General features: G+C 49.9%; 1 protein-coding gene across 2 annotated transcripts in view; it reads left to right on the top strand.

Moving 5' to 3' along the window:
• The window catches only part of slc6a7 (solute carrier family 6 member 7), a 138865-nt gene that overhangs the window by 74717 nt on the left and 40341 nt on the right, over nucleotides 1-23807 (top strand). For both annotated transcript variants that reach the window (XM_072477526.1, XM_072477527.1), the window contains 4 exons: nucleotides 4577-4708; nucleotides 8900-9048; nucleotides 21759-21808; nucleotides 22735-22873. In XM_072477526.1, the coding sequence (XP_072333627.1) occupies nucleotides 4577-4708; nucleotides 8900-9048; nucleotides 21759-21808; nucleotides 22735-22873 (470 nt within the window). The remainder of the gene's footprint in view (nucleotides 1-4576; nucleotides 4709-8899; nucleotides 9049-21758; nucleotides 21809-22734; nucleotides 22874-23807) is intronic.

Below are 23807 nucleotides of genomic sequence, written 5' to 3'. Positions count from 1 at the left end.
ATAAGCAGCAAGTAATAGACAGAGCATGGGGCGGCACGGTGGCACAGTGGTTAGCACCGCTGCCCCAGGGTCACTGTCCGTGTGGAGTTTGCACATTCTCCCCGTGTCTGCGTGGGCCTCACCCTCACAACCCAATGATGTGCAGGGTAGATGGATTGGCCACGCTAAATTGTCCCTTCCCTCAGTTGCCGGTTACGAACAGGTCCTTGGAAAGGTTGGCCAACCTTGTCCACGCGTGGTGGAATCTCCTCGGACACCCTGATTGTCAGGCTTTTTCCCGCGAGCGTCAGGAATTCAGCCAGGTGCGAGAGCCATTTCGAGCCTCTGGGGGGGGGGGGGGGGGGGGGGCGCAGCCAACTTCTATCTTGGAACAGGTCTCCGGCAGACGATCAGAGAGGCGAAGGCTGGGGCATTCTGCCCCTTTCCCGATGAAGGGCTCTGGGTGCTCTGACAGCCCGAAGACCGCCACAAGCGGGCATGACTCCATCCTAACCCCACAACCCTGGACATGGTCTGGAAGACAACTGTCCAGAACCCAATGAATCTGTGGTTGGCCGGGCCTCCCTGACAGCACTCGCACTTGTCCTCCACCTCCGGGAAGAATCCACTCATGCGTTCCTTGGTGAGGTGCGCTCGGTGCACCACCTTGACCTGCACCAGGCTGAGCCCTGCGCATCCCAGCCCCTCCCCAATCTCCAGTCCCAGCCTCTCCCCCAATCTCCAGTCCCAGCCCCTCCCCCAATCTCCAGTCCCAGCCCCTCCCCCGATCTCCAGTCCCAGCCCCTCCCCAATCTCCAGTCCCAGCCTCTCCCCCAATCTCCAGTCCCAGCCCCTCCCCCAATCTCCAGTCCCAGCCCCTCCCCCAATCTCCAGTCCCAGCCCCTCCCCCAATCTCCAGTCCCAGCCCCTCCCCCAATCTCCAATCCCAGCCCTCCCCAATCTCCAGTCCCAGCCCCTCCCCCAATCTCCAGTCCCAGCCCCTCCCCCAATCTCCAGTCCCAGCCCCTCCCCCAATCTCCAGTCCCAGCTCCTCCCACAACCCCCAGTCCCAGCCCCTCCCCCAATCTCTAGTCCCAGCCCCTCCCCCAATCTCCAGTCCCAGCCCCTCCCCCAATCTCCTTCCCAGCCCCTCCCCCAATCTCCAGTCCCAGCCCCTCCCCAATCTCCAGTCCCAGCCCCTCCCCCAATCTCCAGTCCCAGCCCCTCCCCAATCTCCAGTCCCAGCCCCTCCCCCAATCTCCAGTCCCAGCCCCTCCCCCAATCTCCAGTCCCAGCCCCTCCCCCAATCTCCAGTCCCAGCCCCTCCCCCAATATCCAGTCCCAGCCCCTCCCCCAATCTCCAGTCCCAGCCCCTCCCCCAATCTCCAGTCCCAGCCCCTCCCCCAATCTCCAATCCCAGCCCTCCCCAATCTCCAGTCCCAGCCCCTCCCCCAATCTCCAGTCCCAGCCCCTCCCCCAATCTCCAGTCCCAGCCCCTCCCCCAATCCCTAGTCCCAGCTCCTCCCACAACCCCCAGTCCCAGCCCCTCCCCCAATCTCCAGTCCCAGCCCCTCCCCCAATCTCCAGTCCCAGCCCCTCCCCCAATCTCCTTCCCAGCCCCTCCCCCAATCTCCAGTCCCAGCCCCTCCCCCAATCTCCTTCCCAGCCCCTCCCCCAATCTCCTTCCCAGCCCCTCCCCCAATCTCCAGTCCCAGCCCCTCCCCCAATCTCCAGTCCCAGCCCCTCTCCCAATCTCCAGTCCCAGCCCCTCCCCCAATCTCCAGTCCCAGCCCCTCCCCCAATCTCCAGTCCCAGCCCCTCCCCAATCTCCAGTCCCAGCCCCTCCCCCAATCTCCAATCCCAGCCCTCCCAATCTCCAGTCCCAGCCCCTCCCCCAATCTCCAGTCCCAGCCCCTCCCCCAATCTCCAGTCCCAGCCCCTCCCCCAATCCCTAGTCCCAGCTCCTCCCACAACCCCCAGTCCCAGCCCCTCCCCCAATCTCCAGTCCCAGCCCCTCCCCCAATCTCCAGTCCCAGCCCCTCCCCCAATCTCCTTCCCAGCCCCTCCCCCAATCTCCAGTCCCAGCCCCTCCCCCAATCTCCTTCCCAGCCCCTCCCCCAATCTCCTTCCCAGCCCCTCCCCCAATCTCCAGTCCCAGCCCCTCCCCCAATCTCCAGTCCCAGCCCCTCCCCCAGTTCCATTGTGTTTTGTCTCGTGGAGTTTTAAAGGTATTTTATTCCAAACATGGCAACAGAGTATATAGTTGTACATTTTCCCCATTTACCCCCCCCCCCCCCATCCCACGACAAACAGCTCCTCAAACATAGTTATGAACGGCTTTCACCGTGATCAAAACCGCCCTCTGACCCTCTGATTTTCTCTAACCTGAGAAACGTACACAGGTCTCCCGACCACACCGCGACCCTGGGCGGCGTAGCCGACCTCCAATTCAGAAGTATCGGTCACTTGGCGACCAGAGGGGTGAAGGTGGCAACATCGGCCGCGTTCCCCTCCAGCCGCTCCGACCCCTCCCACGCCCCAAAGATCGGCACCATAAGCTCCGGTTTCATCTCCAACCCTACAATCCTCGATAGGTTCCTAAACACCGGAGTTCCACAAAGTTCCACAGAGTTCCACCCCTAGAGCATATGGGCATGTCCCTCCCACACCCCTCCCGTCCACTACCTCCGGGGAAAACCCAACTCATCCGGGCCGGAGTCATGTGGACCACTTTAAACTGGATCAGACTCATCGAGGAGGTTGAGGTCACTCGGTGCACTACTTTGCACCAAAGCCCCCATCCTATCTCCATCCCCAGCCCCTCCTCCCATGTCCGCTTGTAAGATCATGCCCTCCTCTCCCAACTACCCATCTGTCCCCAATCCCACCATCCCGCTTCATCCAGGGAGCAACATTTTCTCCAAAAGTGTAAATTCCGGTACTTGAGGGACTATCCTGATCTTTTCTATGAGTCGGCTGTGTATGTCGCCACATTTGTCTCCCCCTAGCCATTCCAGCCCCACCCATCGCGTCCAAAAGTGTGTGTCCGGGAAACTGGGCGAACTTCTTTGTCCCTCTTCAGAAAAAAATTGCACAGCTGCCGAAGCCCGTTGCCTTTCGGGAGTTGGGACGTCTCCGTTAGTTCCCCCAGGGCTGCTGCTTGACCGTCCACATTCTGGTCCCTCACCCTCAAGGCCCATCTGTCCTCTTTCCATGTCCTAACGCGGCGTCAATCCCAGGCGGTGTGAACATATGGCTGTTGCAGAATGGGACCTCTATAGACATACTGCCAAGCTTGGCACGGCGCCTGAACTGCGACCAGCTCTTTATTGTGCCCACTGCCACCGGGCACCTAGAGTATGTGTTAAGGTTAAGAAACTGCATGTAATCTGCTCGTGTTAGAGCTGAAGTACAAGTTTAAATATTGTTTTCTTTTCTTTTCTTTTTTAAAAATAAAGTTTGTTTGTAAAATAACCAAGCCCGGTTTCTTATATCATCACTCCTGGAATGAATTGATCTTCCGACATAAAACTTTTTAAAAGTTCTAGCTCTGGTCTAGTCTCTTAGCCTCTGCTGAGAGCTGACCAGGCGTCCGTAACATCAGATGTGTTGCTGACCCTGCACTCTGTCTCCCTCTGTTCCAGATGTGTTCCTGACCCTGTACTCTGCCTCTCTCTATTCCAGATGTGTTCCTGATCCTGTACTCTGTCTCTCTCTATTCCAGATGTGTTCCTGACCCTGTACTCTGCCTCTCTCTATTCCAGATGTGTTCCTGACCCTGTACTCTGTCTCTCTCTATTCCAGATGTGTTGCTGACCCTGTACTCTGTCTCCCTCTATTCCAGATGTGTTCCTGACCCTGTACTCTGCCCCTCTCTATTCCAGATGTGTTCCTGATCTTGTACTCTGTCTCTCTCTATTCCAGATGTGTTCCTGACCCTGTACTCTGCCTCTCTCTATTCCAGATGTGTTCCTGACCCTGTACTCTGCCTCTCTCTATTCCAGGTGTGTTCCTGACCCTGCACTCTGTCTCTCTATTCCAGATGTGTTCCTGATCCTGTACGCTGCCTCTCTCTATTCCAGATGTGTTCCTGGCCCTGTACTCGGTCTCTCTCTATTCCAGACGCGTTCCTGATCCTGTACTCTGTCTCTCTCTATTCCAGATGTGTTCCTGACCCTGTACTCTGTCTCTCTCTATTCCAGATTGGTTGCTGATCCTGTACTCTGTCTCTCTCTATTCCAGATGTGTTCCTGGCCCTGTACTCTGCCTCTCTCTATTCCAGATGTGTTCCTGACCCTGTACTCTGTCTCTCTCTATTCCAGATTGGTTGCTGATCCTGTACTCTGTCTCTATTCCAGATGTGTTCCTGGCCCTGTACTCTGCCTCTCTCTATTCCAGATGTGTTGCTGATCCTGTACTCTGCCTCTCTCTATTCCAGATGTGTTCCTGATCCTAGACACTCCCTCTCTCTATTCCAGATGTGATCTTGATTCCATACTCTGTCTCCCTTTATTCCAGGTGTTTTCCTACCCTGTGTTCTGCCTCTCTCTATTCCAGATGTGTTCCTGATCCTGTACTCTGTCTCTCTCGATTCCAGGTGTGTTCCTGATCCCATACTGCATCATGATGCTGTTCACGGGACTGCCACTCTTCCTGATGGAGCTGAGCCTGGGACAGTATGGAGGAGCTGGACCCATACAAGTGTGGAAATGCTGCCCCCTGCTGAAAGGTTCTATATATTGCAATCTATCAATCTTCATCCCAGTGTTGATGTTGCCTTCCAGATTTTTAAACCCTGAATTGTGAAGGAGCTGCCTCCTACTGAAGGCCAGGCAGAACCCCATCAGTAATGACAGGGCCAGGAGAAAGTCAGCTCAAGGTTCACTCCAGAGCCTTCAGTACTTAACCTGGACTGACACACCTCCTGTTGTACTGAGGGAGTGCTGCATTTTCAGAGAGTCAGTACTGAGCGAGTGCTGCACTGTCAGAGGGTCAGTACTGAGGGAGCGCTGCACTGTAAGAGGGTCAGTACTGAGGGAGTGCTGCGCTGTCAGAGGGTCAGTATTGAGAGAGTGCTGCACTGTCCGAGGGTCAGTACTGAGGGAGTGCTGCACTGTCAGAGGGTCAGTACTGAGGGAGTGCTGCACTGTCAGAGGGCCAGTACTGAGGGAGTGCTGCACTGTCAGAGGGTCAGTACTGAGGGAGTGCTGCACTGTCAGAGGGTCAGTACTAAGGGAGTGCCGCACTGTCAGAGGGTCAGTACTGAGGGAGTGCCGCACTGTCAGAGTGTCAGTACTGAGGGAGTGCTGCACTGTCAGAGGGTTAGTACTGAGGGAGTGCTGCACTGTCAGAGGGTCAGTGCTGAGGGAGTGCTGCACTGTCAGAGGGTCAGTACTGAGGGAGTGCCGCACTGTCAGAGGGTCAGTATTGAGGGAGTGCCGCACTGTCAGAGGGTCAGTACTGAGGGAGTGCTGCATTGTCAGAGGGTCAGTACTGAGGGAGTGCCGCACTGTCAGAGGGTCAGTACTGAGGGAGTGCCGCACTGTCAGAGGGTGGAGTTTGTACATTCTTCCTGTGTCTGCGTGGGTCTCACCCCCCCCACAACCCAAAGAGGTGCAGAGTAGGTAAATTGGCCATGATAAATTGCCCCTTAATGGGAATTTAAAAAAAAAGATTGATAATGACCAATTGCCCTCAGAAGATGGTGTTATCCAGTGTAGTTTTGAAGATGGTGTTATCCAGTGCAGTTTTGAAGACAGTGTTATCCAGTGTAGTTTTGAAGATGGTGGTATCCAGTGTAGTTTTGAAGACGGTGTTATCCAGTGTAGTTTTGAAGATGGTGATATCCAGTGTAGTTTTGAAGACAGTGTTATCCAGTGTAGTTTTGAAGACGGTGTTATCCAGTGTAGTTTTGAAGATGATGGTATCCAGTGTAGTTTTGATGATGGTGTTATCCAGTGTAGTTTTGAAGATGGTGATATCCTGTGTAGTTTTGAAGACAGTGTTATCCAGTGTAGTTTTGAAGATGGTGGTATCCAGTGTAGATTTGAAGACGGTGATATCCAGTGTAGTTTTGATGATGGTGTTATCCAGTGTAGTTTTGAAGACGGTGTTATCCAGTGTAGTTTTGAAGATGGTGGTATCCAGTGTAGTTTTGATGATGGTGTTATCCAGTGTAGTTTTGAAGACGGTGATATCCTGTGTAGTTTTGAAGATGGTGGTATCCAGTGTAGTTTTGAAGACGGTGTTATCCAGTGTAGTTTTGAAGACGGTGTTATCCAGTGTAGTTTTGAAGATGGTGTTATCCAGTGTAGTTTTGATGATGGTGGTATCCAGTGTAATTTTGAAGACAGTGTTCTCCAGTGTAGTTTTGAAGACGGTGTTATCCAGTGTAGTTTTGAAGATGGTGGTATCCAGTGTAGATTTGAAGATGGTGATATCCAGTGTAGTTTTGATGATGGTGTTATCCAGTGTAGTTTTGAAGATGGTGATATCCTGTGTAGTTTTGATGATGGTGTTATCCAGTGTAGTTTTGAAGATGGTGGTATCCAGTGTAGTTTTGATGATGGTGGTATCCAGTGTAGTTTTGAAGATGGTGTTATCCAGTGTAGTTTTGATGAAGGTGTTATCCAGTGTAGTTTTGAAGATGGTGGTATCCAGTGTAGTTTTGAAGATGGTGTTATCCAGTGTAGTTTTGAAGTCAGTGTTATCCAGTGTAGTTTTGATGATGGTGTTAACCAGTGTAGATTTGATGAAGGTGTTATCCAGTGTAGTTTTGAAGTCAGTGTTATCCAGTGTAGTTTTGATGATGGTGTTAACCAGTGTAGTTTTGATGAAGGTGTTATCCAGTGTAGTTTTGAAGATGGTGATAGCCAGTGTAGTTTTTCAGATGGTGTTATCCAGTGTAGTTTTGAAGATGGTGATATCCAGTGTAGTTTTGAAGATGGTGTTATCCAGTGTAGTTTTGATGAAGGTGTTATCCAGTGTAGTTTTGAAAATGGTGGTATCCAGTGTAGTTTTGAAAATGGTGTTATCCAGTGTAGTTTTGAAGTCAGTGTTATCCAGTGTAGTTTTGATGATGGTGTTAACCAGTGTAGTTTTGATGATGGTGTTATACAGTGTAGTTTTGAAGACAGTGTTATCCAGTGTAGTTTTGATGATGGTGTTATCCAGTGTAATTTTGAAGACAGTGTTATCCAATGTAGTTTTGAAGACAGTGTTATCCAGTGTAGTTTTGAAGACAGTGTTATCCAGTGTAGTTTTGATGATGGTGGTATCCAGTGTAGTTTTGAAGATGGTGTTATCCAGTGTAGTTTTGAAGATGGTAGTGTCCAGTGTAGTTTTGAAGACAGTGTTATCCAGTGTTGTTTTGAAGATGGTGTTATCCAGTGTAGTTTTGATGATGGTGTTATCCAGTGTAGTTTTGAAGATGGTGGTATCCAGTGTAGTTTTGAAGACAGTGTTATCCAGTGTAGTTTTGAAGACAGTGTTATCCAGTGTAGTTTTGAAGACAGTGTTATCCAGTGCAGTTTTGAAGATGGTGGTATCCAGTGTAGTTTTGAAGACAGTGTTATCCAATGTAGTTTTGAAGATGGTGTTATCCAGTGTAGTTTTGAAGTCAGTGTTATCCAGTGTAGTTTTGATGATGGTGTTATCCAGTGTAGTTTTGATGATGGTGTTATCCAGTGTAGTTTTAAAGACAGTGTTATCCAGTGTAGTTTTGATGATGGTGTTATCCAGTGTAGTTTTGAAGACAATGTTATCCAGTGCAGTTTTGAAGACAGTGTTATCCAGTGTAGCTTTGAAGACAATGTTATCCAGTGCAGTTTTGAAGATGGTGGTATCCAGTGTAGTTTTGAAGACAGTGTTATCCAGTGTAGCTTTGAAGATGGTGGTATCCAGTGTAGTTTTGAAGACAGTGTTATCCAGTGTAGTTTTGAAGATGGTGTTATCCAGTGTAGTTTTGAAGACAGTGTTATCCAGTGTAGTTTTGAAGATGGTGTTATCCAGTGCAGTTTTGAAGATGGTGGTATCCAGTGTAGTTTTGAAGATGGTGGTATCCAGTGTAGTTTTGAAGATGGTGGTATCCAGTGTAGTTTTGAAGATGGTGTTATCCAGTGTAGTTTTGAAGACAGTGTTATCCAGTGCAGTTTTGAAGATGGTGGTATCCAGTGTAGTTTTGAAGACAGTGTTATCCAGTGCAGTTTTGAAGATGGTGGTATCCAGTGTAGTTTTGAAGACAGTGTTATCCAGTGCAGTTTTGAAGATGGTGGTATCCAGTGTAGTTTTGAAGACAGTGTTATCCAGTGTAGTTTTGAAGACAGTGTTATCCAGTGTAGTTTTGAAGATGGTGGTATCCAGTGTAGTTTTGAAGACAGTGTTATCCAGTGTAGTTTTGAAGACAGTGTTATCCAGTGTAGTTTTGAAGACAGTGTTATCCAGTGTAGTTTTGAAGACAGTGTTATCCAGTGTAGTTTTGAAGACAGTGTTATCCAGTGTAGTTTTGAAGACAGTGTTATCCAGTGTAGTTTTGAAGATGGTGTTATCCAGTGTAGTTTTGAAGACGGTGTTATCCAGTGTAGTTTTGAAGATGGTGGTATCCAGTGTAGTTTTGAAGACGGTGTTATCCAGTGTAGTTTTGAAGATGGTGGTATCCAGTGTAGTTTTGAAGACAGTGTTATCCAGTGCAGTTTTGAAGATGGTGGTATCCAGTGTAGTTTTGAAGACGGTGTTATCCAGTGTAGTTTTGAAGACAGTGTTATCCAGTGTAGTTTTGAAGACAGTGTTATCCAGTGTAGTTTTGAAGACAGTGTTATCCAGTGTAGTTTTGAAGACAGTGTTATCCAGTGTAGTTTTGAAGACAGTGTTATCCAGTGTAGTTTTGAAGACAGTGTTATCCAGTGCAGTTTTTTCTTCTCAGGGATTGGGATCGGAATGCTTGTTGTCGCCTCTTTGGTTTCGCTTTACTACAACGTGATTATTGCGTGGACATTCTTCTACCTTGGAAACTCCTTCCAGAACCCTCTGCCTTGGTCCTGTGAGGCCCCAGCAAACTTTCACCTCTGTCAGGTAAGGGGAATTCCCTCTCAATCGATCCCAGGGGATTGGGATTATTTGTGGATGGTTGGGGTGCAATGAGGAACAGAGAGAACTTCTATCAATGGAGGCAGCACCCCTACACGGCACAGTCCTCACACAGCGATGGCGGCCATGGCCGTTCAACTTGCTTCTGTTGGTCGAAGGACAAATGTGAGCCAGGATACTGAGAGAGCTCCCAGTTTATGAAAAACACAGCTCTGGGATTGTTAATAATCACCAGGTCGTTCACAACTATTCACAATTAACATAGATGATTTGGAGTTGGGGACCAAGGGCAATGTGTCCAAGTTTGCAGACGACACTAAGATAAGTGGTAAAGCAAAAAGTGCAGAGGATACTGGAAGTCTGCAGAGGGATTTGGATAGGCTAAGTGAATGGGCTAGGGTCTGGCAGATGGAATACACTGTTGACAAATGTGAGGTTATCCATTTTGGTAGGAATAACAGCAAAAGGGATTATTATTTAAATGATAAAATATTAAAACATGCTGCTGTGCAGAGAGACCTGGGTGTGCTAGTGCATGAGTCGCAAAACGTTGGTTTACAGGTGCAACAGGTGATTAAGAAAGCAAATGGAATTGTGTCCTTCATTGCTAGAGGGATGGAGTTTAAGACTAGGGAGGTAATGCTGCAATTGTATAAGGTGTTAGTGAGGCCACACCTGGAGTATTGTGTTCAGTTTTGGTCTCCTTACTTGAGAAAGGACGTACTGGCACTGGAGGGTGTGCAGAGGAGATTCACTAGGTTAATCCCAGAGCTGAATGGGTTGGATTACGAGGAGAGGTTGAGTAGACTGGGACTGTACTTGTTGGAATTTAGAAGGATGAGAGGGCATCTTATAGAAACATATAAGATTATGAAGGGAATAGATAGGATAGATGCGGGCAGGTTGTTTCCACTGGCGGGTGAAAGCAGAACTAGGGGGCATAGCCTCAAAATAAGAGGAAGTAGATTTAGGACTGAGTTTAGGAGGAACTTCTTCACCCAAAGGGTTGTGAATCTATGGAATTCCTTGCCCAGTGAAGCAGTTGAGGCTCCTTCATTAAATGTTTTTAAGATAAAGAGAGATAGTTTTTTGAAGAATAAAGGGATTAAGGGGATTAAGGTGTTCGGGCTGGAAAGTGGAGCTGAGTCCACAAAAGATTAGCCATGATCTCATTGAATGGAGGAGCAGGCTCGAGGGGCCAGATGGCCGACTCCTGCTCCTAGTTTTTATGTTCTTATGTAGGTCATGTCGCTGAGATTACTGTTTAACTTCATATTAATGCCACATCCAGCAATGCGGGATGGAGACCTGGGTCAAAGTGCAGGAAATGGCCAAGGGTCACAGCGCAGGATAGGGCAAGGGTCACAGTGCAGGATATGGCCAAGGGTCACAGTGCAGGATAGGGCCAAGTGCCACAGCGCAGGATAGGGCCAAGGGTCACAGCGCAGCATAGGGCCAAGGGTCACAGCGCAGGATAGGACCAAGGGTCACAGCGCAGGATAGGGCCAAGGGTCACAGTGCAGGATAGGGCCAAGGGCCACAGCGCAGGATAGGGCCAAGGGTCACAGCGCAGAATAGGGCCAAGGGTCACAGCGCAGCATAGGGCCAAGGGTCACAGCGCAGGATAGGGCCAAGGGTCACAGTGCAGGATAGGGCCAAGGGCCACAGCGCAGGATAGGGCCAAGGGTCACAGCGCAGGACAAGGCCAAGGGTCACAGTGCAGGATAGGGCCAAGGGTCACAGTGCAGGATAGGGCCAAGGGTCACAGTGCAGGATAGGGCCAAGGGTCACAGCGCAGGACAGGGCCAAGGGTCACAGTGCAGGATAGGGCCAATGGTCACAGCGCAGGACAGGGCCAAGGGTCACAGTGCAGGACCGGTCTGAAATTCAGGGTAAACTAACCCTTTAACACTAACCTCAAGTTCTGAAATGATTTGAAGTGATACCTTTATTGGTGACAGTGATTTATTCAGTGGAAGCTGCTCCTGACACATACTGATGTGTGAGTGGCCCGCGTGTGTGTGACCCGCGGATGGAAAAGGCTAGCACGAGGGAACATAGCCTTAAACTGAGGGGTAATAGATATAGGACAGAGGTCAGAGGTAGGTTCTTTACGCAAAGAGTAGTGAGGCCGTGGAATGCCCTACCTGCTACAGTAGTGAACTCGCCAACATAGAGGGCATTTAAAAGTTTATTGGATAAACATATGGATGATAATGGCATAGTGTAGGTTAGATGGCTTTTGTTTTTTGACTTCCCATGTCGGTGCAACATTGTGGGCCGAAGGGCCTGTACTGCGCTGTATCGTTCTATGTTCTATGAGTCAGTAGTATCACAGTGACAACCGACGTCCTGGGTTGGAGCATGATCCCTGGTCGTGCCTCACGTAGTTAGCGGTGTGATACGCAAAATCTCAACCACTTCTGTCCTCATGCGACCCTTCCCTTCCATCCTTCACACAGTGAACATAGAACATACCGTGCCGAAGGAGGCCATTCGGCCCATCGAGTCTGCACCGACTCACTTAAGCCCTCACTTCCACCTTATCCCCTATCCCAATAACCCATCCTAACCTTTTTGGTCACTAAGGGCAATTTAGCACGGCCAATCCACCTAACCTGCACGTCTTTGGACTGTGGGAGGAAACCGGAGCACCCGGAGGAAACCCACGCACACACGGGGAGGACGTGCAGACTCCGCACAGACAGTGACCCAAGCCGGGAATCGAACCTGGGACCCTGGAGCTGTGAAACCACAGTGCTAACCACTGTGCTGCCGTGCCGCCCATGGTGCCATCCCACGGCATTCCGGGATCTGCGTTGCAACTGAAGGGGTGAGACAATCTCTCGGACAGGTCCCACATCTGAGATTGGCTGGGATGGCTGCCCAGTGGAGACCGATTCAACCCAATCATTACCTTGCTGTCATTGGAACTGCCCAATTCTAAAAGACCTTGGCCAGAATTCTCTATTCCCCGCCGCTAAAATCGGGATTCACGCCGGAAGGCAAACCAGATGCGGGACTCTGTGCCACCCCACCGGAGAGAGCGGATGCCCCAACATCCCAGACAGACGTACTGCCCCAACCTGGCAGGTTCATGCAGAGAGCTCATTCCAGCTGAGGGGTCTGAAAGCGGGAGGGGGGAATGAAGGTAGGGGGGCCCTAGGGCGGCGGGTGGTGAGGAGGGGCCTGAATGGGGATGCTGAAGGGGGGAGTCGGGGGCTGGAGTGGGGGGCTGGGGGCTGAATGGGGGAGGCCTTGCCGGTGGTTAGGGTGGTGCCCTGCCTGCGATCCAGGGTGGGGGTGGGGGTGGGGGGGGGGGGGGGGGGGGGGGGGGCTGCATCAGCTGATGGAGATTGGAACGCCCGATAAAAACGTCGCTCCAATCTCAGATGTGGGACCTGTCCGAGAGATTGTCTCACCCCTTCGAGTAGCAACGCTGATCCCGGAATGGGGTGGCACCGAAAACCCGATTTGCAGCAGATGTTTTTCTAAGTGCCGTGTAATGGCACGTTGAGGTCACTCAGAGCGCCAAGGGAGAACCAGTCCCCATTCTCCGCTGGCCGGAGCACTTAAACTCCCGATGGCTTACCCATCTGAACAAAGAACAAAGAAATGTATAGCACAGGAACAGGCCCTTCGGCCCTCAAAGACTGCGCCGACCATGCTGCCCGACTAAACTACAATCTTCTACACTTCCTGGGTCCGTATCCCTCTATTCCCATCCTATTCATGTATTTGTCAAGATGCCCCTTAAATGTCACTATCGTCCCTGCTTCCACCACCTCCTCCGGTAGCGAGTTCCAGGCACCCACTACCCTCTGTGTAAAAAACTTGCCTCGTACATCTACTCTAAACCTTGCCCCTCTCACCTTAAACCTATGCCCCCTAGTAATTGACCCCTCTACCCTGGGGAAAAGCCTCTGACTATCCACTCTGTCTATGCCCCTCATAATTTTGTAGACCTCTATCAGGTCGCCCCTCAACCTCCGTCGTTCCAGTGAGAACAAACCGAGTTTATTCAACTGCTGGGTGGAAATCAGGAATAGTAAGGCGAAAAGGTCACTGATAGGAGGAGTCTACAGGCCACCAAATAGTAACAGGATGGTAGGGCAGGCAATAAGCAAAGAAATAACGGATGCATGTAGAAATGGTACAGCGGTTATCATGGGAGATTTTAATCTGCATATCGATTGGTTTAACCAGGTTGGTAAAGGCAGCCTTGAGGAGGAGTTTATAGAATGTGCCCGGGATAATTTCCTGGAACAGTATGTAATGGAACCTACGAGGGAACAAGCGGTCCTAGATCTGGTCCTGTGTAATGAGGCAGGATTGATTAATGATCTCATAGTTCGGGATCCTCTTGGAAGGAGCGACCACAATATGGTGGAATTTAAAATACAGTTGGAGAATGACAAGGTAAAATCAAACACTAGTGTTTTGTGCTTAAACAAAGGCGATTACAATGGGATGAGAGAAGAACTAGCTAAGGTAGACTGGGAGCAAAGACTTCATGGTGAAGCAGTTGAGGAACAGTGGAGAACCTTCCGAGCGATCTTTCACAGTGTTCAGGAAAGGTTCATACCGACAAAAGAGAAAGACGGTAGAAAGGGGGAAAATCGACCGTGGATATCTAAGGAGGTGAGGGAGAGTATCAAATTGAAGGAAAAAACATACAAAGTGGCAAAAATTAGTGGGAGACTAGAGGACTGGGAAGTCTTTAGGGGACAACAGAAAGCTACTAAAAAAGCCATAAAGAAGAGTAAGGTAGACTATGAAAGTAAACTGGCTCAGAACATAAAAGCAGATAGTAAAAGCTTCTACAAATATATAAGACAAAAAAGAGTGGCTAAGGTAAATATTGGTCCTTTGGAAGAGGAGAAGGGAGATTTAATAATAGGAGACAGGGAAATGGCTGAGGAGCTGAACAGGTTTTTTGGGTCAGTCTTCACAGTGGAGGACACAAATAACATGCCAGTGAAAGATGGAAATAAGGATTTGATAGGTGAGGTCCTTGAGATGATTGTAATCACTAAGGAGGCAGTATTGGGCAAGCTAATGAGGCTAAAGGTAGACAAGTCTCCTGGCCCTGATGGGATGCATCCCAGAGTGTTAAAAGAGATGGTTAGGGAAATTGTAAACGCACTAGTGATAATTTATCAAAATTCACTAGACTCTGGGGTGGTCCCAGAGGATTGGAAAGTAGCAAACGTGACGCCACTGTTTAAAAAAGGAGACCGGCAGAAAGCGGGTAATTATAGGCCGGTAAGCTTAACTTCGGCTGTAGGGAAAATGCTGGAATCTATCATTAAGGAGGAAATAGCGGGGCACCTGGAGGGAAATTGTCTCATTGAGCAGACGCAGCATGGGTTCACAAAGGGTAGGTCGTGTCTGACTAATTTGGTAGAATTTTTTGAGGCCGTTACCAGTGCAGTAGATAACGGGGAGCCAATGGATGTGGTATATCTGGATTTCCAGAAAGCTTTTGACAAGGTGCCACACAAAAGGTTGCTGCATAAACTAAAGATGCATGGCATTGAGGGTAAAGTGGTAGCATGGGTAGAGGATTGGTTAACTAACAGAAAGCAGAGAGTGGGGATAAATGGGCGTTTCTCTGGTTGGCAACCTGTAACTAGTGGGGTCCCTCAAGGATCAGTGTTGGGCCCGCAGTTGTTCACAATTTACATAGACGATTTGGAGTTGGGGACCAAGTGCAATGTGTCAAAGTTTGCAGACGACACTAAGATGAGTAGTCAAGCAAAAAGTGCAGAGGATACCGGAAGTCTGCAGAAGGATTTGGATAGGTTAGGTGAATGGGCTAGGGTCTGGCAGATGGAATTCAATGTTGCCAAGTGTGAGGCTATCCATTTTGGGAGGAATAACAGCAGAATGGATTATTATTTAAACGGTAAGATGTTAAAACATGCTGCTGTGCAGAGGGACCTGGGTGTGCTGGTGCACGAGTCGCAAAAAGTTGGTGTGCAGGTGCAACAGGTGATTAAGAAGGCTAATCGAGTTTTGTCTTTCATTGCAAGAGGGATGGAGTTCAAGACTAATGAGGTTATGCTGCAATTGTATAGGGTGTTGGTGAGGCCGCATCTGGAGTATTGTGTTCAGTTTTGGTCTCCTTACCTGAGAAAGGACATATTGGCACTGGAGGGAGTGCAGAGGAGATTCACTAGGTTGATCCCAGAGTTGAGGGGATTAGATTATGACGAGAGGTTGAGTAGACTGGGACTGTACTGATTGGAGTTTAGATGGATGCGGGGGGATCTTATTGAGACATATAAAATTATGAAGGGAATAGATAGGATAGATGCAGGCAGGTTGTTTCCACTGGTCGGGGAAAGCAGAACTAGGGGGCATAGCCTCAAAATAAGGGGAGGTAGATTTAGGACGGAGTGTAGGAGGAACTTCTTCACCCAAAGGGTTGTGAATCTCTGGAATTCCTTGCCCAGTGAAGCAGTTGAGGCTCCTTCTTTAAACGTTTTTAAGAAAAAGATAGATGCCTTTCTAAAGAATAAAGGGATTCGGGGATATGGTGTACGGGCAGGAGAGTGGAGCTGAGTCCACAAAGATCAGCCATGATCTCATTAAATGGCGGAGCAGGCTCGAGGGGCCAGATGGCCTACTCCTGTTCCTAATTCTTATGTTCTTATGCTCCTCATAGCTAATGCCCTCCATACCAGGCAACATTCTGGTAAACCTCTTCTGCACCCTCTCTAAAGCCTCCCCATCCTTCTGGTAGTGTGGCGACCAGAATTGAACACTATACTCCAAGTGTGGCCTAACTAAGGTTCTATACAGATGCAACATGACTTGCCAATTCTTTTCTCAATGCTCCAGCCAATGAAGGCAAGCATGCCGTATGCCTTCTTGACTACCTTCTCCACCTGTGTTGCCCCTTTCAGTGACCTGTGGACCTGTACTCCTAGATCTCTCTGACTTTCAATACTCTTGAGGGTTCTACCATTCACTGTATATTCCCTACCTGCATTAGACCTTCCAAAATGCATTACCTCACATTTGTCCGGATTAAACTCCATCTGCCATCTCTCCGCCCAAGTCTCCAAACAATCTAAATCCTGCTGTATCCTCTGACAGTCCTCATCGCTATCCGCAATTCCACCAACCTTTGTGTCGTCTGCAAACTTACTAATCAGACCAGTTACATTTTCCTCCAAATCATTTATATATACTACAAACAGCAACGGTCCCAGCACTGATCCCAGCGGAACACCACTGGTCACAGCTCTCCAATTAGAAAAGCATCCTTCCATTGCTACTCTCTGCCTTCTATGACCTAGCCAGTTCTGTATCCACCTTGCCAGCTCACCCCTGATCCCGTGTGACTTCACCTTTTGTACTAGTCTACCATGAGGGACCTTGACAAAGGCCTTACTGAAGTCCATATAGACAACATCCACTGCCCTACCTGCATCAATCATCTTTGTGACCTCCTCGAAAAACTCTATCAAGTTAGTGAGACACGACCTCCCCTTCACAAAACCGTGCTGCCTCTCACTAATACGTCCATTTGCTTCCAAATGGGAGTAGATCCTGTCTCGAAGAATTCTCTCCAGTAATTTCCCTACCACTGAAGTAAGGCTCACCGGCCTGCAGTTCCCTGGATTATCCTTGCTACCCTTCTTAAACAGAGGAACAACGTTGGCTATTCTCCAGTCCTCCGGGACATCACCTGAAGTCAGTGAGGATCCAAAGATTTCTGTCAAGGCCTCAGCAATTTCCTCTCGAGCCTCCTTCAGTATTCTGGGGTAGATCCCATCAGGCCCTGGGGACTTATCTACCTTAATATTTTTTAATACGCCCAACACCTCGTCTTTTTGGATCTCAATGTGATCCAGGTTATCTACACACCCTTCTCCAGACTCAACATCTACCAATTTCTTCTCTTTGGTGAATACTGATGCAAAGTATTCATTTAGTACCTCGCCCATTTCCTCTGGCTCCACATATAGATTCCCTTGCCTATCCTTCAGTGGGCCAACCCTTTCCCTGGCTACCCTCTTGCTTTTTATGTATGTGTAAAAAGCCTTGGGATTTTCCTTACCCTATTTGCCAATGACTTTTCGTGACCCCTTCTAGCCCTCCTGACTCCTTGCTTAAGTTCCTTCCTACTTTCCTTATATACCACACAGGCTTCATCTGTTCCCAGCCTTTTAGCCCTGACAAATGCCTCCTTTTCTTTTTGACGAGGCCTACAATATCTCTCGTTATCCAAGGTTCCCAAAAATCGCCGTATTTATCCTTCTTCCTCACAGGAACATGCCGGTCCTGAATTCCTTTCAACTGACACTTGAACGCCTCCCACATGTCAGATGTTGATTTGCCCTCAAACATCCGCCCCCAATCTATGTTCTTCAGTTCCTGCCTAATATTGTTATAATTAGCCTTCCCCCAATTTAGCACATTCATCCTAGGACCACTCTTATCCTTGTCCACCAGCACTTTAAAACTTACTGAATTGTGGTCACTGTTCCCGAAATGCTCCCCTACTGAAACTTCTACCACCTGGCCGGGCTCATTCCCCAATACTAGGTCCTTTCCGCCCCTTCCCTAGTTGGACTGTCTACATATTGTTTTAAGAAGCCCTCCTGGATGCTCCTTACAAACTCTGCCCCGTCTAAGCCCCTGGCACAAAGTGAGTCCCAGTCAATATTGGGGAAGTTGAAGTCTCCCATCACCACAACCCTGTTGTTTTTACTCTTTTCCAAAATCTGTCTACCTGTCTGCTCCTCTATCTCCCTCTGGCTGTTGGGAGGCCTGTAGTAAACCCCCAACATTGTGACTGCACCCTTCTTATTCCTGATCTCTACCCATATAGCCTCACTGCCCTCTGAGGTGTCCTCCCGTAGTACAGCTGTGATATTCTCCCTAACCAGTAACGCAACTCCGCCACCCCATTTACATCCCCCTCTATCCCGCCTGAAACATCTAAATCCTGGAATGTTTAGCTGCCAATCCTGCCCTTCCCTCAACTAGGTCTCTGTAATGGCAACAACATCATAGTTCCAAGTACTAATCCAAGCTCTAAGTTCATCTGCCTTACCCGTAATACTTCTTGCATTAAAACATATGCACTTCAGGCCACCAGACCCGCTGTGTTCAGCAACTTCTCCCTGTCTGCTCTGCCTCAGAGCCACACTGTCCCTATTCCCTAGTTCTCCCTCAATGCTCTCACCTTCTGACCTATTGCTCCCGTGCCCACCCCCCTGCCATACTAGTTTAAACCCTCCCGTGTGACACTAGCACACCTCGCGGCCAGGATATTTATGCCTCTCCAGTTTAGATGCAACCCGTCCTTATATAGGTCACACCAGCCCCGGAAGAGCTCCCAGTGGTTCAGATAACGGAAACCCTCCCTCCTACACCAGCTGTTTAGCCACGTGTTTAGCTGCTCTATCTTCCTATTTCTAGCCTCACTGGCGCGTGGCACAGGGAGTAATCCCGAGATTACAACCCTCGAGGTCCTGTCTTTTAAATTTCTGCCTAGCTCCCTGAAATCCTGCTGCAGGACCTCATGCCCCTTCCTGCCTATGTCGTTAGTACCAATATGTACAACGACCTCTGCCTGTTTGCCCTCCACCTTCAGGATGCCCTCTACCCGTTCGGAGACATCCTGGACCCTGGCACCAGGGAGGCAACATACCATCCTGGAGTCTCTTTCACGTCCACAGAAGCGCCTATCTGTGCCCCTGACTATAGAGTCCCCTATTACTATTACTCTTCTGCGCTTTGACCCTCCCTTCTGAACATCAGAGCCAGCCGTGGTGCCACTGCTCTGGCTGCTGCTGTTTTCCCCTGATAGGCTATCCCTCCTGACAATATCCAAAGGGGTATACCTGTTCAAGAGGGGGACAACCACAGGGGATTCTTGCACTGACTGCCTGCCCTTTCTGGTGGTCACCCATTTCTCTGCCTGCACCTTGGGCGTGACCACATTTCTATAACTGCGATCTATGATGCTTTCCGCCACCTGCATGCTCCTAAGTGCATCCAATTGCTGCTCCAACCGAACCATGCGGTCTGTGAGGAGCTCCAGTTGGGTGCACTTTCTGCAGATGAAACCACCCGGGACGCTGGAAGCCTCCCGGACCTGCCACATCTCACAGTCAGTGCACTGCATCCCTCTAACTGACATTGCATCAATTAATTAGTAAATTAAAATTAAAAGTTAAAACATTTTTAAAAAAAAATGTTACTGTTAACTATCTGTTTCCTAGCACTAGATTTCTACTATCAATGTGAAAGCTAAATATAGTACTCTCCGATCTCTGGCTTAGATACCCCTCTAAATTATAATTAAGTAATGCTTTATTTTTTAAATTTAGTGTAGATTCCCAACCTTCTTACCTTCTGAGTGTCTTAGATGTTCTCAGGTTCTCTCCCTGACAGAGACTGCTCCTCCTCCTCCGAACGGCTCCCAAAACTAGGCTGCGATCTTTTTAAATCTCCGCTCCGACTCGCAGCTCCTGCTCTTTTTAAATCTCCGCTCCGACTCGCAGCTCCCGCTCTTTTTAAATCTCCGCTCGGACTCGCAGCTCCCGCTCTTTTTCAATCTCTGCTCCGACTCGCTGCTCCCGCGCTTTTTAAATCTCCGCTCCGACTCGCAGCTCCCGCTCTTTTTAAATCTCCGCTCCGACTCGCAGCTCCTGCTCTTTTTAAATCTCCGCTCCGACTCGCAGCTCCCGCTCTTTTTAAATCTCCGCTCCGACTCGCAGCTCCTGCTCTTTTTAAATCTCCGCTCCGACTCGCAGCTCCCGCTCTTTTTAAATCTCCGCTCGGACTCGCAGCTCCCGCTCTTTTTCAATCTCTGCTCCGACTCGCTGCTCCCGCGCTTTTTAAATCTCCGCTCCGACTCGCAGCTCCCGCTCTTTTTAAATCTCCCCTCCGACTCGCAGCTCCCGCTCTTTTTAAATCTCTGCTCCGACTCCCTGCTCCCGCGCTTTTTAAATCTCCGCTCCGACTCGCAGCTCCTGCTCTTTTTAAATCTCCGCTCCGACTCGCAGCTCCTGCTCTTTTTAAATCTCCGCTCCGACTCGCAGCTCCTGCTCTTTTTAAATCTCCGCTCCGACTCGCAGCTCCTGCTCTTTTTAAATCTCCGCTCCGACTCGCAGCTCCCGCTCTTTTTAAATCTCCCCTCCGACTCGCAGCTCCCGCTCTTTTTAAATCTCCCCTCCGACTCGCAGCTCCCGCGCTTTTTAAATCTCCGCTCCGACTCGCAGCTCCTGCTCTTTTTAAATCTCCGCTCCGACTCGCAGCTCCTGCTCTTTTTAAATCTCCGCTCCGACTCGCAGCTCCCGCTCTTTTTAAATCTCCCCTCCGACTCGCAGCTCCCGCTCTTTTTAAATCTCTGCTCCGACTCCCTGCTCCCGCGCTTTTTAAATCTCCGCTCCGACTCGCAGCTCCTGCTCTTTTTAAATCTCTGCTCCGACTCGCAGCTCCCGCTCTTTTTAAATCTCTGCTCCGACTCCCTGCTCCCGCGCTTTTTAAATCTCCGCTCCGACTCGCAGCTCCTGCTCTTTTTAAATCTCCCCTCCGACTCGCAGCTCCCGCTCTTTTTAAATCTCTGCTCCGACTCCCTGCTCCCGCGCTTTTTAAATCTCCGCTCCGACTCGCAGCTCCTGCTCTTTTTAAATCTCCGCTCCGACTCGCAGCTCCCGCGCTTTTTAAATCTCCGCTTCGACTCGCAGCTCCCGCTCTTTTTAAATCTCCACTCCGACTCGCAGCTCCCGCTCTTTTTAAATCTCCTGCCTCTACTGCCCTCTGCTGGATGTTTGTCTTCATTCGAACAGCTAGGGTCACTAGCTCAGGTACACCTTCAAATTAGGGTGACCACAACGGAGGTATGCAATTTCCCTTGCAACACCAATCAGCAGCTCCGCTCGACTGCCCTCTGCTGGATCTGCCTGCCCAGAGTCTCCACGATTGGACCCACACCAAATGTAAACATTCCATGCCAAGTCTGACTAAAGCAAAAATAAAAATAATCTTTATTGTCACAAGTATGCTTACATTAACCCTGCAATGAAGTTACTGTGAAAAGCCCCGAGTCGCCACATTCCGGCGCCTGTTTGGGTACACAGAGGGAGAATTCAGAATGTCCAATTCACCTAACAAGCACGTCTTTCGGGACTTGTGGGAGGAAACCGGAGCACCCGGAGGAAACCCACGCAGACACGGGGAGAACGTGCGGACTCCGCACAGTGACTCAAGTGGGAATCGAACCCGGGACCCTGGCGCTGTGAAGCAACAGTGCTAACCACTGTGCTACCCTGCTGCTCAAATCACATCCTCCGTCAAGCCACCTCTCAGCTGCACTTACGCAGGGCCTATCCCAAACAGGATTAAAGAAATAGTGCAGTATCAGATTCACCATCACAATAGGATTGAAGAAGTGTTTAGTCAGTCATGGTGTACAAGTTAATTTTTAATAATGAGCAAGAAAACTTGATGGAGTGATTCACCAAGATTCTTACAACGGGGAAGAATAAAAGTGTTGGGGTGAGCCGGATCAATGGCAATAAGCTTGGAATGTAAAACAAAGCTTTTCCTCCATCGTCATTGGGCCAAGATATTTGAACTGTTGACCTACCAGCACCGCGGGAACATCTTCACACACGGACACACACAGACACATTGCTGATTTAACTGCTGTCTCTCACTCCCTGCAGAATCGAACCGCTAACCGCACTCAGCAGGGCGCCAGTGAAGTTTTCTGGAAGTAAGTTGGCTCTCTCCTTCCGTTTTTTGCTCCAGTTTTATTGCCGATGGTGTTGTTGCCTGATTTCTAGGTCAGTGAATCCAACAAACCTGTTGGGCTTTAACCTGTTGTTGTAAAACTTCTTACTGTGCCCACCCCAGTCCAACGCCGGCATCTCCACATCACGATTTTTAGGTAGATAGATAGAGAGCCCGGCGTAAATCAGGACCTTCCAACATCTCAGAAACATCTGGGGTCCATAAGGATCCTCAGCAGCGACACAGGCCATTCAGCCCAACAGGTTTATACTAGCATTTTGCCCCACAAGAGGCTACATTAGCATGTCACAGGATGTTGGAACAGTAATGGTTGTGCATGATCCTGGCTCAGTGACTCTCTGTAAACATTGTGATTCTTTGCCTGTCTCCTGGAGCCGTTCCCTGCTGGGGGGGTCATGGCGCTGGGGGGGGGGGTCATGGCGCTGGCGGGGGTCATGTTGCTGGGGGGGTCATGGTGCTGGGGGGGTCATGGCGCTGGGGGGGTCATGTTGCTGGGGGGGTCATGGTGCTGGGGGGGTCATGGCGCTGGGGGGGGTCATGGCGCTGGGGGGGGTCATGGCGCTGGGGGGGGTCATGGTGCTGGGGGGGTCATGGTGCTGGGGGGGTCATGGCGCTGGGGGGATCATGGCGCTGGGGGGGTCATGGTTCTGGGGGGGTCATAGTGCTGGGGGGGTCATGGCGCTGGGGGGGGTCATGGCGCTGGGGGGGGTCATGGCGCTGGGGGGGTCATGGCGCTGGGGGGGGTCATGGTGTTGGGGGGATCATGGCGCTGGGGGGGTCATGGCCCTGGGGGGGTCATGGTGCTGGGGGGGGTCATGGCGCTGGGGGGGGGGGGGGGGGGGGGGTCATGGCACAAGCGTCTAATGCAGTGGGTTCCTTGTTCTGCAGTGAGCGGGTACTGGGATTGTCGAGGAGCTCAGGCCTACATGACCCAGGCCCTGTCCGTTGGGAGCTGGCGATTTGCCTTCTGGCTGCCTGGGCCATTATCTTCTTATGCTGCCTGAAAGGAATCCGCAGTTCAGGCAAGGTAAGGTGATCACAGAGGGTATTGATTCCCTGCAATTCATCCCAGTCACAGAACAAAAGATAAACATCGGATGAGAAAAGACCATTTGAATCATCAACGATTAACCCTTCCATCCAATCCCGATCCCACATTAACCCTTCCATCCAATCCCGATCCCACATTAACCCTTCCATCCAATCCCAATCCCACATTAACCCTTCTATCCAATCCCGATCCCACATTAACCCTTCCATCCAATCCCGATCCCACATTAACCCTTCCATCCAATCCCGATCCCACATTAACCCTTCCATCCAATCCCAATCCCACATTAACCCTTCTATCCAATCCCGATCCCACATTAACCCTTCCATCCAATCCCGATCCCACATTAGCCCTTCCATCCAATCCCGATCCCACATTAACCCTTCCATCCAATCCCGATCCCACATTAACCCTTCCATCCAATCCCGATCCCACATTAACCCTTCCATCCAATCCCGATCCCACATTAACCCTTCTATCCAATCCCGATCCCACATTAACCCTTCCATCCAATCCCGATCCCACATTAGCCCTTCCATCCAATCCCGATCCCACATTAACCCTTCCATCCAATCCCGATCCCACATTAACCCTTCCATCCAATCCCGATCCCACATTAACCCTTCCATCCAATCCCGATCCCACATTAGCCCTTCCATCCAATCCCGATCCCACATTAACCCCCCCCCCCACCCAGCCCCCAACTCCCATAAAACACAGGAGTAGAATTAGGCCACTCGGCCCATCGAGTCTGCTCCGCCATTCAATCATGGCTGATATTTTCTCATCCCCATTCTCCTGCCTTCTCCCCATAACCCCTGACCCCTTATTGATCAAGAACCTATCTATCTCTGTCTGAAAGACACTCAGTGATTTGGCCTCCACAGCCTTCTGCGGCAAAGAGTTCCAC

The sequence above is a fragment of the Scyliorhinus torazame genome, chromosome 15 (assembly GCF_047496885.1).
Source record: "Scyliorhinus torazame isolate Kashiwa2021f chromosome 15, sScyTor2.1, whole genome shotgun sequence".
NCBI lineage: Eukaryota > Metazoa > Chordata > Chondrichthyes > Carcharhiniformes > Scyliorhinidae > Scyliorhinus > Scyliorhinus torazame.
This window is presented reverse-complemented; position numbering and strand designations above follow the sequence as displayed.